This window comes from Oryzias melastigma, linkage group LG6 (assembly GCF_002922805.2).
Source record: "Oryzias melastigma strain HK-1 linkage group LG6, ASM292280v2, whole genome shotgun sequence".
Lineage (NCBI taxonomy): Eukaryota > Metazoa > Chordata > Actinopteri > Beloniformes > Adrianichthyidae > Oryzias > Oryzias melastigma.
This window is the reverse complement of record NC_050517.1, coordinates 9,894,415-9,912,913: the sequence shown is the minus strand read 5'-3', so window position 1 is coordinate 9,912,913 and position 18,499 is coordinate 9,894,415. Positions and strand designations below refer to the sequence as shown.

The 18,499-nt window shown below is 41.1% G+C and overlaps 1 protein-coding gene across 5 annotated transcripts in view; it reads right to left on the bottom strand.

Annotated features, from left to right (window-relative positions):
• LOC112152111 (band 4.1-like protein 3) overlaps window positions 1–18,499 on the bottom strand; it is a 107,559-nt gene that overhangs the window by 49,787 nt on the left and 39,273 nt on the right. For all 5 annotated transcript variants that reach the window (XM_036212255.1, XM_024281396.2, XM_024281400.2 and 2 more), the window contains 4 exons: window positions 6,968–7,012; window positions 6,016–6,168; window positions 5,408–5,505; window positions 5,127–5,302 (listed from right to left, as the gene is read on the bottom strand). In XM_036212255.1, the coding sequence (XP_036068148.1) occupies window positions 5,127–5,302; window positions 5,408–5,505; window positions 6,016–6,168; window positions 6,968–7,012 (472 nt within the window). The remainder of the gene's footprint in view (window positions 1–5,126; window positions 5,303–5,407; window positions 5,506–6,015; window positions 6,169–6,967; window positions 7,013–18,499) is intronic.

Below are 18,499 nucleotides of genomic sequence, written 5' to 3'. Positions count from 1 at the left end.
TGTTCATGGAATTAACAACAGGTGCACTTCAGTAGCAACAATTAGAAAACCCTCAAAACAGGACTGGTGTTACATGTGGAGGTCATTTCAAGTTTCTCCCTCTTGATCTTTTTTGGCTGGTTTTCCACTCGTGCTGATTTTGGCTTGATAATTATCTCTACTGGTAGTATGGGGCAATTCCTTAACGCTATGAAGGGCGTTAGCTATAACCATCCACTATATGGTCTAGCAGTTGGAGCTCCCGACCAACAATCGAGATGATGTTTTTTTTTTGTTTTGTTTTTTTTTAATCCCAAAACTGTTCAATTCAGGTAAATAAAACATTTTCTAAGATGGACAGAGGCAATAAATGACAAAGTTGGAGGCCGATTCCATTCTCAGCCCATATTTGAAAAATGCCAGACAGAGGGCGGGGGTGGCGGAGCCAGACTGAGCGGCAGAGGTGTGGCTTAGATCTACGATTGACTGTTGGGCTATGTAGCATATACTGGGTCTTCAATATGTAGAGTGGGCTGTCTTTGTTATGTTCAATGAAAAATAAAATAAAAAATATGGAGAGGGGTACTGGGCAAAGTGATGCAAGTTTTTACACAGAACTTGCCTGAACAGAACTTCAAAGCAAAAACGATCTCGTCTGTTAGGCCACATATTCCCTTTTACATCCCACTGAAAATCAGCTCTATCAATGCTCAGAGGAAAGTATCTTCTTGAAAACTGAATCCACCCTCTGCAGAACTCTGCTGTGATGTCATCACCAGCTGCCTGTTTGTTTTGTGAAAAAAGTGATCTAAACCGAAACAATAGCAAGAATAAAGTCTTAAAAACCGATTGAAATTGTATTTATTTTGCAAGTGAAATACTGCCAGATGAAGTGTTTTGACGCACACCGTGGAACGTTCTAAATGTAGTTTTGTGCTTAATTTCATACTGTGATTATTTGAAGATAAAAAGAAGCCAGCAAATTCAAGTAATGCAGATAAATTACTACAAATAAAATAAAAAAAATGACAAGTTATTTGCATTCACATTTTACAGTAAGGTTAATACAATCATTTCATTATTATGAATTATGGTTCAGTAATTGATAGGTTATGCTTACAAGGTTTTATAGCAATAAAGGATCATCAGACGAAAATTGTTGAGTTAAATCATACTTACCTTTTGCTTCCTAACTTCAAACAATCAACTGTAGTAAATAATTACAGCAGACATTATTATGTTATTACATAAATAACACCAAGCAATAATATGGGGAAGATTTTATTAATGCATTAAGTAGGGTTGAATAATAAACATTAGTTAACGGATGACTAATGGATTAAATACTAAGCTTAGTAATGCAAAGTCATGCATAAAGATGCCCGTTAACTTATTATTTAATAGTTAAAAAATGCTTTTTCATGCATTAACTTACATTAATAAAGGGACCCTCATTGCAGTGTTACCAAAAGGTCTGTAGTCACTCTTTTTCTGTCAAATACATTTTCTATCCATCCCTTTTCTAAACCGTTTTAGCCCTTTGGGGTTGCGGGCTGTTGGAGCCTAACCCGGCCCCATTTGGGCAGTAACACCCAGGACAGCTCGGTACTCTGTAGCTGGGCCTCAATCACACAGCCATGCACGCTCACATTTACACCTGGGTCAATTTAGAGCAGTGGTCACCAACCTGGTGCCCCCAAAGACCACATAAGGTGTCCGCAGGTGTCTTCTAAAAATAACACAACTCACTTGTGAGCTGCGTCTAAAATTACAATTTAATAAGTTGCTATTCTTTTCAATTACACTTTAATGTGTTGGATTTAGAAATTAAAATGTCTTAAAAATATCTGGATGATACATGAACTTTAGAAAAGTTTAGGTGACCTCTGACCTACTCCAGCTGCAAGATCATTAATTTTGTTAAAAATGCTGCAGATTGGATCATTAGTTCAAAATGTGACAAAATGTGTTTAAAAATGTGCAAGTCAATTTTTCTTTAACATTACATAGTTGATAAACATGGAACAACATAGCAAAAATTGGACATTTTCCTATGAAATGTAGTGATTTAAATGATCATCTAAAAATTGCTGAGTTTAATAAAGTGTTGAATATTGATATCTGTTTCCTAGCTTGTTGTCATTGTTGATAATTATTAGGGATGTCCCGATCCGATCACGTGATCGGAAATCAGGCCTGATCACGTGATTGATTCATTCAAAATCAGAAGTTTTCCACCGGTCAATATTGGATATTTCATTTATTCTTATTATGATCAGCACTAAAAATTTAAATATTATTATTCCTAACTACTCAAGTAGAAGTCTGCATGTCATGAACAGATCACAAAATGTCATTGCCAGAATGCACCAACACGCGGCTAACATAAACAATTCAGTCAAGCTAGCTAGATGTTCACAGATTCATATTTCCAGGATCAATAACTCTTTTAAAAACGCTTCAAACTGACAGCAGGTGTCTCTATTGGTTTGTCAGAACACAAACAACAACCTCTAAAGGCATTTCAACAGAAAAAAGACATAGTTTTTGTTTGTTTTTAATGTGAAGTTCTTCATGCTGTGGACAGACAGACAGCTGCAAGGCAGCAGCTAACTGCTACATGCTAGGGCTGTGATTTAACTCCTTAGGACCCGAGCTGTTTTATTTATCTGACAGAGAAATAAAAGTCTAGAAAATTAACTACTGTGGTAATAAAACCGAAAATGTGATAAGAATTTTAAAAAAAAAATTATCACTTAATCTTAAAAAAAAAAAAAACCTAATAAATGAAAACTAATAATGATATCAGCGCAAGTATGCAGGTATGTGTGGATGGAATTATTCCTAAAACAATCATGTGTGGACGCAACACTTTTTGTAAAACGAAGGTCAGGAGATATGCATTTGTAGAATGTGTGTACATGGCCTAAAGCTAAAGTCACTAAACTTTCTCACATGACTAATTATCACGTATATAACAAGAAAATAGTTATTTTTTTCCAAGTTTATATTTGCTGTATTTTTACTTGTTTATTAAAGCTACTTCACAGAAGTGTTCTATTTAAGTTTTTAGTGATAAAAGAAGGTTAATGAAATAAAAATAAGGGACAACACAAATCCGTTTATTTAATTTATTCATGTTTTAAATGTGTTACAAAAGTATCGTATTGGGACTCGGTATCGGCAAATACACAAAATCAAATGACTCGGAATCGGATCAGGTCCAAAAAAACCTGATCGGGACATCCCTAATAATTATGGTTAGAAATCAGTCTTTACATAAAGGAGTATCATTATTATTTATTAATAATGTATAAATAAAGGCACACTAAGTAAATTTAAAAATCGTAGCCCTTCATATGACTCAGTACCCATGAAGTAGAACTCAGTTTCAAAAAGGTTGGTGACCCCTGATTTAGAGTAACCAGTTAACCTATGGTTAGGGAGGAACCATAGGTTGGAAGGAAGCTAGAGTTCCCGGAGAAAACCCACACATGCAAGAGAAGAACATGCAAACTCCACACAGAACAGTCCCCATTGGTGATTCTGTTTCAGGTCCCCCAGCCGGGACTTGAACCAGGGACCTTTTTTCTGTGAGGTAAAAGTGCTAACCACTGCACCACCATATTCACACATTTCCACCTGCTTTTAGTAAAGACATCTTAAGAAATGAGGCCCCAGATAAGAACAAGCAAAGCAAAGCAAATAAGGATATAGGAAAGCTAAAAAGTATAAGCTGAGTAAAGCTGGAATTCCTGGAATTTTACACCCACAGACCACCCGGGTCTCACACAGCAGGGGTAGTACTCAGGCCCTAGCTACATGTGTCTCTCTGCATATCTACCACTGATTTCCTGGATCACCTATGTCCAGGTAATCAGAAGATGCAAAGCAGGGTTGGTTGGAACACAGGCTTAAGTGTGATCCTCCATGCGTGCCCCCACCAACCAAACAGAAGTGAATCTTCCTGCAGAGCTGCAAAGTTTTTCATGCAGTCAGCAGCAGCATTGCCGCAGCATTCCGAACTACCTGAATGTGTACTACCGTTGGCTTTTGGTAATGCTGAGATGGCTGGAGAGCCAAAAACAGAAGGGGTGGGGGAGGCCTGGGAGGCTGAGAACCAATTAAAATGAGTAGTTAACAAGTCAAAATTAAGCCAACACCGCACACCTTGACACCACCTCTGAGACCATTCTCCCATGTAAAAAAAATCAAGACTGTAAAGGGGTCATACCATGATTTTCCTAAGCCTTTCAGAGTAAACTTTATCCATATATATGATCATATATTACCTTTGGAACACTGAAAACAAATTATTTATGAAATGAGTCATCTTTCGTGAGTTTTTTCCTACCCAGAAGTGAAACAGCTCGATTCCTTAAGCTCCGCCTGCCGCTTCGTGTGGGTCATTTCATGACGTCATCCTAGAGTCTTTGGCAACATGTCTGTATTTCTCCCATAAAATAATACAAACTTCTTCAAAGATGGATGCACATATGATATATCTGCTTTTAGTGAACCCTAAACTGGTTCACAACAGAAATACACTCGATGTCTGCCCAGCGGGTCTTAAAGGAGCGCCGCATCTAAAGTAACAAACATCTATTTGAGCTGGAATTTATTGAAGACAGGAGACAACTGGAAGATATACGGTATTCTGCGTCTAAAAAGAAAGTTTTTTTTGCTGATCATCACTGGATAAGGAGATGAATTGAGTGTTGTGTTAGTCTGGGGGCGGAGCTGTCAGAGCAGACTCTTCCTGGAGGGAGCTGTTGGCATCGATCTTACGTCAGCAGTTTCCACCCGCTAGTTTTCGTGGGTATGGGAGAGGCTGCTGCAGACGGTGCAGGTTTTTAGAGGATTACTCTTAAATGCCTGAATGGATCACAATGCTGCTTTTTAGTTATTTATTGTGAGGAATGAACAGTAAAATGCATTTAAAACCTCAAAAACTAGAATTTCCATGGTAGGGCCCCTTTAATGTCAGTGCAAGGCTATATCTAAAATGATAAATATCAGAACCATTAGAATGAGTTTGTAGAATGTTTGCTAATAATTACAGACTAAGGAGTAAAACACACAAAAAAAACACGGTTGCACTTTTGTTTTCTGTTATACAACTGTAAGATGAAAGGCAGTGCAAGTACCTCCATCCAAACTGCGGCTAAGAATATTTCTCTTGCTCATACATCGTGGAAAATTAGGTGGAACTCTGGATATCTGGGCACTGGCTCTGCGAGTTTGAATCTGGGTCCGCCCACTGTAATGAAACTTTGATCCCAGAGTAAGAAACTTCTTAGGAGGCTCCTCAGGAGACACCAACCTGAGTGACATTCAAGGACAAGGAAAGAAAAAGGAAAGACTCTCAGTAGTCAGATGTGCTTCAGTCTCATCTAGCAGGAGTTTTAAAATAATTTATTGCACTGACCTGAAGAAGGAGTGATGTTCCACACAAACCTTCCACAATCTCTTTGCTGCTCTATGGTTCAGCAGCTTAAAGCCAATTATAGACTCAAACTGGTCAAACTGTTGGGGAAAGACAGAACTTCTTATGTGTTTATCTTTTTAGAAAAAAGCAAATGGAGTTAGGAAAGTAGAAGATTGTTGATCAGGTTGCAAGAATAAACAGTGAATCAGCTCATAAGAAGAATGTAAATGTTTAAATGTAGATCTTTTACTTCAATACCTGGATTGATCATAACATTAAACAATTCTGTCTTTGATTAAGGTTTTAGTACATTTTAACAGTCAAGCCTCCTGGTTGAGAGCAGCTGATAAGCCATAGCATCAATCAACTCTATGTAATCACTACTATCCTCTCTAAATATCTGTTTGAATTGAACAGGAAGCTTTTTGACTTTTGAAATTCTTCCCCATCTCTGAACTACACATGTCCAACCCTATTATGTGTTATGAAACTTGTCTTCTGACCAAAAGCTCTTTGCCTGACCTCTTCTTCCCTGGAGACACTTACTTTGAACTACTGTAGTTTCTTCCCAGTGGTTATCTGCTTTACTCCCTGCTGTGTGGTCATACCTCTTCTGGTCGGATTTTGATGAAAAAGTTGTTCCTTTTGTATGAAATCTTCAGGATCTTAGACCATGAGAATCTGTTGATTCTTAGTCTGTCTCTGTAGACAAGAAGGCCACTGCTGCACACGCCCAGCATGATGGTCACGCCCTCAGAGTCCTGAACAAACAAAAGCACTAGGGTTTAAATGGTTTATTACTGAAGACCTTGAAACAATAGATTTCACCAATCAAAGTGAGATTTTCAGGATTTTCACTTTTTTTTGCTTCTTTTCTGGAGACTGAATAACCAAAAGCCCTATAAAAGTTTATATTCATACCATGAGGTCTTAATGATTCAAGACCTTAAATGTCTGACATTGTACTCTCCAAAGAAAAAGTTGATTTTTATTGATCAACAGTCAATAATCGCACAACTGAACGTTCTCCTTACATGTTATTTATGTATCCAACTAAACCTGATAAATACATGCTGTAAAAGCCGACACTTTCTGCTTTGCTTTGGCCTCAGTCTTTTGGTTTCTGTCCAGACTGGCTGTGGCTTCTCCTGGACGATCCCATTCACTCACTCGTAGATCATCTTGAAGTAGTGCACACCTGCCTGCATTTTCCGTTAACTTGTTTGAACAGTATTAAAGTGTCTCTGTTTCAGCCCTCAGAGTTGGAATTTATTTTCAGCTTTGTTACTTTATGTGTGCTATGCTGGTTTTCTTGTTTGTGTTTTTTTTAACAACTTTAGGGATGCTTTTTGTTCATTAAAATTACCTATTCTTCACCCAACCTTGCTTATTCCATTCTGCATCTGGGTCATTGTGATAAACAGTAAATAAAAAGCATAAGATTTCTGCCCTGAGACGAGTTTTGGGAGTTCTGTAGTCACAGCTATTTATCAAGACGTTTATTACAAAACAGGAACAACTCATTTAAAGACTAGATGGAAACTACACAAAATGTCTTACCTCTGAGTGAGTCATAGAAAGGCAGTCAAAGCGGTTTCCTGCCATCTGAACCCAGTAAAAAGACAGGGTGGAAAACAGTCAAACAAAATGACATAAATAATCATGCTAACACCTGTGAAAAACAGAGCATCCGATAAAATAAATGGCTAAAATATGTTAAATAGGCACAAAAACCCATGGCACTGCTCCTTTTTGTTCTATAAAAAGTCTCACATAATCTTCAATAACAGAAACTTAAGCATTTTTCTATTCAAGCTAACATCAGAACGACTTCCCTGTTTTCTTTCTGTTAAACACTTAAAATGTAGTGTAATGAATAATAGTCAAAGAATAGGAGCATTCCCTCCTGACCAGACTGCAAACTCTATGGCCTTTATACTTCAAACCATTCAGAACTTCTTATATTATCTGTACAAACTAGAGATCCAAGAACATGGAAGTTTCTGTACAGTTTCAGAACTTCGCTATAAAAAGTTTGGATAATTGTACATTTAAATATAAATTAAACTCTTCTTAAACTTTATGAACTATTCTATCTTAACAGAACCTGTATATTAAAATGTTTCCAATTGACTAATTAGGACATTCATTTGTCATTTTAAAAGAACTGCAGGAGGTTTTAGAATGGTTGGAAAGAAACATGGCTGTCATTTCTGTCATGATAAGCTTCTCCACTTCTGTAGAACAGTTTAAGTCGATGTCTGAGGATAAAGGTACACATGATCATACAATAGAAAATAAAAGACTGGATAAACATCACTAGTGCTACTAATGTACTCTTGAAGACAGGAAATTTTTTATTTTAATTGGTAATTGTGTTTCAAACAAAAGGATGTTAACGTATAGAGTTCCCTACGAGTTAAACTTGTGTCTAATTTGATTGGCATTTTTCTGCACAGGTTAATCAATCCCTACAGGGTGTTACAAGCATTTTATGTGATTGTTGCCAGGTCTTAAAGTTAGGTCATGACAAGTGAACTTAAAATCTTTTTCCTTGAAACGCTTTGTTGCTAATCCAAGTCATCAGTCTCAGTCTTGGTGAAAACCTTCAGTGACAGATTATCTTGGTGAAAATTGCCTGAAACTTTTCTAAAAAGTTGCAGTATTTTGCTAAACTGTCCATAGTGTGTTTTTCCAGTTTATTGCAATCTTATCTAACCCCAAAGAAATGTACAACTTTAATAACATTTCTACTAAACACAAACTTATTTTATCTAATAAAAACCCATGGTGACATCAATGTAACAGAAAAATATCAGACATGGGTTCTGTGACCCACTTGCTTTGTGGTGCATTCCACATCATTTTATTTTTAAGGAAAAATGGGTCTGGGTCTTTATGTGTTAAAATAAAGCTCATTTTTTCCTCATGTTTGTGCAAGCATAACTTTAGATCTTCAATAATCTTAATTTAGTGGCATACTTAGTAAACTTTTTACAAAAATGATCAGCAATATGTTGATGTTGATGTGTTAAACATTATCTAGAGAAAATAGTTTTGTTTGGTTTGTTAGGTCTACAAAAAAATCTAAATTTAAAAAAAGTTTGATTATTTTTGGGTGAAAACAATTATTTCATTTTATTTCAGTCTTGAGTTAAACATAGCTAATGCTCCTTCCTTCATTCCTTCTTTACTAGTTTGTACTTTGCATGGTTAGTGATTCTTCTTTTACCATTTTTTTGGAGTTATCTACTGATTTTAGTGGAGTTTAACCGATGATTGTGAGTGATTCGCAGTCCGCCCGCCTCGCCAGGATGGTGTTTCAGACCCCATTCTTGTTCCTAAGTCAAGGGGTCTGGAGTAAAGGCTGGCATTTTTTCGGGACTCCGCGGGATGGGAGTCATCTCTTCCATTTATCACGGGACCAGGACGGGATAAAGATTCTGACTAGAGCGGATGGAGTGGGAACTCACCAAAAGCTGGCAACTCTAGACACTTGTATGAAACTTTTGTGTCCGAAGATGCTGGGTAATTTCACAGGAGAGGACAGGTGAAGCACGCCAGCCTCAATACCTCTGGCTGCAATACGCAGACTGGGGCGTGCCTCAACGTTATGTTTGTTTTTCCGCCACCCTGCCACGAGTCGGGACGCACAGGCGCGCAAGCACACGGTGACACTCACAGGGAATCGAAAGTGGGTTTTTTTTGGGCTGGAGATCTCCATTTTCACTAATGTCCGCGGTCCCCAACACCCGCATATTTTCAGCTTGGCTCCTTTCTGGGAAGATTTTTTTTATTCTTCTTCTTCTTCTTCTTTTCCATTCGGCTTTTCCCTTCAGGGGTCGCCACAGCGAATCAGTTTCCTCCATCTAAGCCTGTCTTCAGCATCCTCCACTCTAACACCAGCCACCTTCATGTCTTCATTCACTGCATCCATAAACCTCCTCTTTGGTCTTCCTCTAGACCTCTTTCCTGGCAGCTCTAGACTCAGCATCCTTCTACCAATATATTCACTGTCTCTCCTCTGAACATGTCCAAACCATCTCAGTCTGGCCTCTCTGACTTTATCTCCAAAACCTCTAACATGTGCTGTCCCTCTGATGTATTCATTCCTGATCCTATCCATCCTGGTCACTCCCAAAGAGAACCTCAGCATCTTCATCTCTGCTACCTCCAGCTCTGCTTCCTGTCTTTTCTTCAGTCCCACTGTTTCTAGTCCAAACAACATGGCTGGTCTCACCACAGTCTTGTACACCTTTCCTTTCATTTGTGCTGAAACTCTTCTGTCACACATCACACCTGACACTTTTCTCCACCCATTCCAACCTGCTTGCACTCTCCTCTTCACTTCTTTTCCACACTCTCCATTACTCTGTACTGTTGACCCTAAATACTTAAACTCCTCCACCTTCTTTATCTCTTCTCCCTGTAACCTCACTCTTCCACTCTGGTTCCTCTCATTCACACACATGTACTCTGTCTTACTGCGGCTAACCTTCATTCCTCTCCTTTCCAGGGCAAACCTCCACCTCTCTAACTCCACCTCCACCTGTTCCCTGCTCTCACTACAAATCACAATATCATCTGCAAACATCATAGTCCATGGTGATTCCTGTCTAACCTCATCCGTCAGTCTGTCCATCACCATTGCAAACAGGAAGGGGCTCAGAGCTGATCCCTGATGTAATCCCACCTCCACCTTGAACTCCTCTGTCACCCCTACAGCACACCTCACCACTGTCTTACAGCCCTCATACATGTCCTGCACTGCTCGGACATACTTCTCTGTCACTCCAGACTTCCTCATACAATACCATAGTTCCTCTCTGGGCACTCTGTCATAAGCTTTCTCCAGATCTACAAAGACACAGTGGAGCTCTCTCTGACCTTCTCTGTACTTCTCTATCAACATCCTCAAAGCAAATGTTGCATCTGTAGTGCTCTTTCTTGGCATGAAACCATACTGCTGCTCACAAATGTTCACTTCTGCTCTTAGTCTGGCTTCCACTACTCTTTCCCACACCTTCATTGTATGGCTCATCAGCTTTATTCCTCTGTAGTTACCACAACTCTGCACATCTCCCTTATTCTTAAAAATGGGCACCATCACACTTCTCCTCCATTCCTCAGGCATCTTCTCACCACCTAAGATCCTGTTGAACAACCCGGTCAAAAACTCCACTGCCATCTCTCCTAGACACTTCCATACCTCCACAGGTATATCATCAGGACCAAGAGCCTTTCCACTCTTCATCCTCTTCAAAGCCCCTCTCACTTCACCTTTACTAATCTTTCTTACTTCCTGCTCCACAACCGTCACCTCTTCTACTCTTTGTTCTCTCTCATTCTCTTCATTCATCAACTCTTCAAAGTATTCTTTCCATCTTTCCATTACACCACTGACACCTGTCACCACATTACCATTCCTATCCTTGATCACCCTAACCTGCTGCATGTCCTTCCCATCTCGATCTCTCTGCCTTGCTAGTCTGTACAGGTCAGTCTCTCCCTCCTTACTACCCAACCTAGCGTACAAGTCATCATAAGCTCTTTGTTTGGCCTTTGACACCTCTACTTTCACCTTACGCTGCATCTCCCTGTACTCCTGTCTACTCTCCTCAGTCCTCTCAGTGTCCCACTTCTTCTTAGCTAATCTCTTACTCCGTATACACTCCTGCACCTCCTCATTCCACCACCAAGTCTCCTTATCAACTCTCTTTCCTGATGACACACCAAGTACACTCCTACCTGTCTCCCTGATCACATTAGCTGTAGTTATCCAGTCATCTGGGAGTACCTCCTGACCACCCAGAGCCTGTTTCAACTGTTTCTTAAAAGTCATGCAACAATCTTCTTTTTTCAGCTTCCACCAGTTTGTCCTCTTCTCTGCCTTTGCCCTCTCTTTCTTCATCTTCTTCACCACCAGAGTCATTCTACACACCACCATCCTGTGCTGTCTGGAAACACTCTCACCAACCACTACTTTACAGTCACTGATCTCCTTCAGATTACACCGTCTACACAAGATGTAGTCTATCTGTGTGCTTCTACCTCCGCTCTTATAGGTCACTCTATGTTCCTGTCTCTTCTCAAAGAATGTATTCACTATCGCCATTTCCATCTTTTTTGCAAAATCAACCACCATCTGTCCTTCTACATTCCTCTCCTGGATACCAAACCTGCCCATCACCTCCTCATCACCTCGGTTTCCTGCACCAACATGACCATTGAAATCTGCACCAATGACAACTCTCTCATTTCCAGGGATGCTCATCATCACTTCATCAAGATCCAACCAGAACTTCTCCTTCTCTTCCAGCTCACATCCTACCTGTGGGGCATACCCACTAACAACATTGAACATGACACCCTCCATTTCTATCTTCAGACTCATCACTCTATCTGACACTCTTTTTACCTCCACAACACTCCTAACAAACTCCTCCTTTAGGATAACTCCTACTCCATTTCTCTTCCCATCTCCACCATGATAGAACAACTTGAACCCTGCTCCTAAACTTCTAGCCTTGCTACCTTTCCACCTGGTCTCCTGGACACACAGTATGTCTACCTTTCTCCTCTGCATCATGTCCACTAACTCTCTACCCTTTCCTGTCATAGTTCCAACATTCAAAGTCCCAACTCTCAGTCCAACACTAGTGACTTTCCTCTTCTCTCTCTCCCTACGAACCTGCCTTCCTCCTCTTCTTCTTTCACCAACAGTAGTCCAATTTCCACCGGCACCCTGTCGGTGAACAGCACCAATGGCAGTCGTTCTTCACCCGGGGGCCTCGACCGATCCGGTATGGATTTCGTAGGTCTGATTCGCATATTTGATTTGGCAAGATTTTACGTCGGATGCCCTTCCTGACACAACCCTCTGTATTTATCCGGGCTTGGGACCGGCACAATGAGACCCTGGCTTGGGCCCCCTCGTGGCTACATTTTTATTATTATTATTATTATTATCATTATTCTTTTATCGTTTTTTTAGCCATTTTGTGTCAATACGTATTTGCACTGCTTGATCGTGGGGTTTGCATTGAGAGGAGTATGAGGGAAAATTTGAGAGAGCGTCAAGTGAAAAAGCAATGGTTGAATATTTTTTAAATTAATACAGAGATTCTGGAGGACATGTAGATTGTGGAATGATTTGCTAATGCTGTTTTTTTCTTTTTTAATTTATAACTTTTCAATGTAGAATATAATTTTTCATTTTTTGTTTAAATCTTCTTTTCCTTTGGCTTTTCCCTTCAGGGGTCGCCACAGCGAATCAGTTTCCTCCATCTTAGCCTGTCTTCAGCATCCTCCACTCTAACACCAGCCACCTTCATGTCTTCATTCACTGCATCCATATACCTCGTCTTTGGTCTTCCTCTAGACCTCTTGCCTGGCAGATCTAGACTCCTCTCATTCACTCACATGTACTCTGTCTTACCTCCACCTCTCCAGCTCATCCTCCACCTCTCTAGCTCCTCCCCCACCTGTTCCCTGCTCTCACTACAAACCACAAAATCATCTGTGAACATCATAGTCCATGGTGATTCCTACCCAATTGGAAAATAAAACTGCAGGATGACGTCGTATTGAGAGGACAGGAATTCAAGAGCTCCTGATCCAACTTCCCTAAAATTAAAATTTAAAGTGAATTAATGGTCTCCTATAATTAACGAAGTGTCTGCTTTAATCTAATTATTCTTCTAAAGACAACTTATCGGAAAGTGCAGAAAAGAAACATTGGAGAGGCCGTCGTCATGCGAAAAATGATGCTATTGCTCCTGTTAAAGACGCCAGCAACTTAGAAGCTAATCAAGCTAGCACCAGTGCACCAATGGACTTCTCAATGGTGGCGATGGACATCAAAATGACGGTTGCCGCAGTGGTTGAAGAGAAGCTGTTTGTCATTTTCAACAAACTGGACATCATACAAAATACCCTGGAGAAGCAGAAACCAGAATCTCTAATGCTGAAGATAGTGTTGTCGGCTTGGATAAAAGATTAATGGACATTGAAAAAAAACTTTCTGGCCTGACAAGTCAAATGGATGATCATGAAGCACGGAGTAGGAGGTACAGCATTCATGTATTTGGAGTAAAAGAGGGATCCAAGGGGAAGGGTGCAGTTGCTTATTTTGAAACCTGGTTACCTAAAGTGCTCAACATGGAAACTAAGAAGGGCAGGATTTGTTTTGATCATTGCCACTGAAGTCTTGGACAACAAAAACCGGGTGTTCCAAGGGCGGTGATCATGAAATTACATTACCCGCTGGATGAGATGAGGGCGATGGCCTTCAGTGCAAAACAGAAACAACTCTTCCAGGGAGCGACAATAAATATCCACCAGGACATCCCTCAAACGGTTCTTCAACAAGGAAGTTTGTCAGAAATTAAGTACCAAAGGCATCCGATTCAGGACGCAACACCCAGCGATCCTTCATTTCTCCTATAACAGGGGTCGGCAACCCAAAGTGTTGAAAGAGCCACTTTGGACCAATACAATAAAAACCAAATGTGTCTGGAGCCGCATAAATGGAAACGGCTTATAAAAGCCTTACACTGAAAGTAACACATGGAGGATGTGTCGAATAAACGTTTATTTCTCCTGCTGCGTGTCCTCGTGTCATATAAGCTACATTTTTGGCCTCATGACAATTTGATGAGACATTGCAGCGTCTAAATTATATGACAAAAGCTGAATATCCTCATAATGAACATTTGAGCTTTTATTTTGACATCCCTCAATGACACAACGAGAGGGGCTCCTGATCAGTCTCTCCCTCATTCTCACTCCAGGTGCAGGAAGAATTCAAACATAACAGGACAAAATCATAAATGCCAACAAATGTTAAACAGTCAGACAACAGAACACATTGAGGAAAACCCAAACTTAAATCCAATTCCAGTCAGACATGCAGAAGAATGGGTAACCCACAATTCCTTGCGCTGCCAGACCGACAGCAATAGACTACAATATGAATGAATTACAGTTTGTTTCATTGCTTTGATGAAATTAAAGAAATGCAATAAAGAAATACGATTTTTGATGTCATTTTTATTTAGAGGATTTGAAAAAAAACCACAAAAATGTAACGTGCACCTTTAAGGTGCTTCCACACTGGCCGCGTCAATCAACACTTTCAATGAAGAGTCAATATAAGCGCGTGCACACCTAAATTCCTGCCCTCCAAGTCTGGAGCGCGCGTGAGTCTTATAGTCAGACATTTAAAAGGACAGAGTTGTGAAAACAAAAGTCTTCAGAAAGATTTGGGGGATTTTCAACACTTTTACTTTAGGTTCTCCCTGTTGTAGATGCAGATGAGCGCTAATGAACAGTAAAAATACAATAGAAGGAGAATCTCCTCCCCGCCACGCACCGCACGCGGCCGGTGTGTGAGACCTGCACATCGCCGCGCTCAGCAGGTGGTATCCACACCGGAGCAGCGCGGTCACGCACGCAGTGGCGGGGAGGAGATTCTTCTTCTATTCTTCTTCTACTGTTCATTAGCGCTCATCTCATCTTGGTGTCATATTAACCTGACCGGACACAAACCGTAATGATTCATTTCTCCTTCGTGATCACGTTTGGTACTTCTGTGCTTTGAAGCAGACTCCGCCCACAAGCAGCTCCCGCGCTGAATCTTCAATCCGGTTCAAGATTTCCACGCACAGTCACAGTTCTGAGCTGCTGCCACTGTGCGTGGAAATCTTGAACCGGATTGAAGATTCAGCGCGCTCAATGCGTGCCGATTTGTACGTGGAGCTCGTGACTCGACCTAAAAACCTGCGTAGCAACGTGCGCTCACGTGCGCTCCAGACGCACGGGCAGGAATTCTGCTGTGCGCTGACGCAGCCGGCGTGGAAGCATCTACACTCATCTCACAACAACTGGAAAACGTAAAGGATGTTTGTGTCATGTTTGTCCTCCTACAGAAATCGTATTAAAACAAAAATATTGTGGCAGCCTGACTGTTAATTTAGAAATAGTTCCTTGTTAGTGGGTGGAGTTAGTGTCTGTTCTTGTGTTGCATTATGGGACTTGAGTGTTTTACCGGCACCATGAGTGAGAGTGGTGTGTGTATGAGTGAGGCTCCTCACAGTGTCGGCTATTCAATGGCTCCTTACTGCCAAAGAAATGGTAGTCAAAATGTTGACTCCAATTGGTTAACATGCCCTGCGTGTACGGTTCTTCCTCCCATCACTTGGGGCCGTACAACGTATAGGATACAAGTGATCTCTGGAATCAAACCTGCCAGTCACCTGCTTGGCTCTGCCCCCACCCAATTCGCTGCAATATATTTCCTTCCAACATATTTTTATTATTTTTAAACTTTTTTGAAAAAGCGCCACTGAGCCGCAAAGGAGTGCTTGAAGAGCCGCATGCGGCTCCGGAGCCGCAGGTTGCCGACCCCCGTCCTATAACAAGTAGAACTTTTCTTTTGATGAAGGAGACGATGCCATGAGGGCCGTCAACGCAAGGATTGAAACACTGTGTGAGTAAACATCAGGACACAAATAAGACAATGTGCTGCTAAATGAACATTTATTTCTCGTGTTAATCTACTTTATAAGCGAACTCAGTAACATTTAATTTCATTGTTAGGAGCACTATTTTGCGGCTGATATCTTTGCATTTCTAATTTGAAACATAAGGAGACTTTTTTTTTTAAAGGATGGGTGGGGAATGAGGGAATTGCATGCATATGATGAAGCATCTGCTGACTTTTAGCATGCGTTCGCAAAGAGCGCCATTTACTCTCAGTCCCAAGGAGTCCGAGTTTTTGTTAAAGAGGACATTTTTACCTCTGCTGTTGTGTCTGTTTAAACTGTTAATCAGCAGTACTACAGGCTCCTTTTTATGTTGTTTTTATAATGTCAGTTTGATAACCCGGTCTTTTTCTTTTTTTTTCTGCAGATTAGCCTTACAGAAAGGGTAGAAAAAAATTGTTTTGAGTCATGAGCACTGACTGTATATAAGAACTGGACTGAGCAACCCCCCCCCCATACTTCTGTGTTCCATATAGGAAGTACCACTGGGTTGCAAGAAGGCCAAAGTCCCTGTCATGGAGCGACCTGCTAACACCCTCTCCAGTCACCAGAGGGAGCGCTCACCAGAGTTCTGAGCTCACCACCTGCCACCACCTGAACTCATCAGCTCAGCTGTTCCCCATCACCTCATCACCTCCTCTGCTCATAGTCTGGCTCCACACTCCACTCCCCGCGAAGCTTTGTTTGTGCCACCCTGCCTGCAATTCTGAGCGTTTACTCCTGACCTGATCTTCTGCCTCCGACCCTGCTACTCTGTTTGCCTGCCGCCTGCCCCTGACCCTCGCCTGGACTCTGACTCCTCTTCTCGCTCCTCTCGGATGATCCCATGCCCGTGTATGACCTCTGCCTGTCTAACCCTACTTACTCTGTGGACTGTTAATAAACCTGCTGCACATGGAACCAGCTGTCTGCCTGTTTGTGACAGTCCCATTGACTTCCATTGAGAAACACAGTTATTTCTCAGTCATTTTATATGTCAGAATAATCATTCTTCCTCTGCTGCTTTCTGATTAACTTCTTTTTTCTAATCCTATTTTTTTAAAGATTTTTTTCCATTATCACAAGTTATTAGAGCTATAAATTGACCAATCAGATGGCTCAATAAGCGTTTGTGGGTCTGATGTCGACCGTCTGGGGGGTTTGATTGACATATGACCGGTAGCCAATGGGAGCAGACTTCATCAATGGGTCCGTGAAGACCTTTTAACACCTACTTTACAATTCAACAATGTACCAATCATTGTCCTAATGTTGTTTTCCTCAATGGAATGTACCGATGCAGCAGTTTAAAACAACAAGAGGCGCATGCTGTCGACATTTTTAGATGAGGATTTACTCTGTAGAAATAGATTTCACTCTGAGGTTATGTGCTTTGGACTTTTTTCTTTGTTTAACGTTCGTTTTTCTTTTTTCACTGTTCTGATTGTAGCTTATAAATAATAAGTTGTGTATCATACGGAATGGTACAGCTCCTCCATAAAACCACCAACCAAAGTTTCATCTTCGCCGCACTTTTCCAGCTTGCAGCCTGAATTAGACGCAGCCGTCTAAGGAGCGCAAGACAAACTTGAAAGGACCTGGTCATATTTTCAAACAGAAAAAAGATCCAGCTGAACGCGCTTCTCAAGTGCATCTGATCAGACTGTAACGTGGCAGTGCATGTGAAGTGACAAACTGCTGCTGCGCGAGGGGGGGCCGCACGCCGCACTCCAGCGGCGTCACCCAAATGCTCCTTTTATCTCGACAAAAAGGAATGAATGTAAGTAAATCCCAAAGGACCGCTGACAGAATAATCAAATGTTGGAATGGTTCTCCCTCAAAGGCTTCAACAATGACTTGCACAATTCTCCGCCGTGATTAAAGTAGAAGGTGTTTACATCCCGCGGTCTCGTGGTAGAGGCGTGGAAAGAGGCGGACACTCACAATAAACTCACTCCAGATTGGCGACAGTACTTCCTATAGATTCTTGACTCAGCTATGACTCACAGAGACTCAGACCAATCGCTGAAGATGGGTTGCAGACGTTTGCAATATGGCGATAGCCGTTTCAAGAAGTGACGGTGAAAGCGGTGGCCTACTTTCACGAGGAGTGGGGGTAATGCATTTCCGATGGGGGACCTCATGGCTTGAGAAGTCCACTATTTTTACAGTCAATGGTCATGAGTAAGATTAAATATATTTCTCCAAATGTAAAAGGAATTAATAATGCTATTAAACGCAAAAAGATGTTATCCTGATTCAAGAAGGAGAAAGTTAATGTAGCTCTTGTACAAGAGACCCATCTTAATGATAAAGAACATCAAAAACTCAAGAGAGACTGGGTCGTTCAAATTTATTTTTCATCATTTTCAAGAAAAAGAGGAGTTGCATTATGAAGACATAGAAATACACCATCCACGGGCCGGTGCATTGTGGTTTGGGTGGCAGTCGAAGGCGAGTGCCTCGGCGGCCCAAACCCCGGTCATGGAATTTGGCTTTTGGGACATGGAATGTCACCTCTCTGGGAGGGAAGGAGCCTGAGCTGGTGCGAGAGGTTGAGAGATACCGG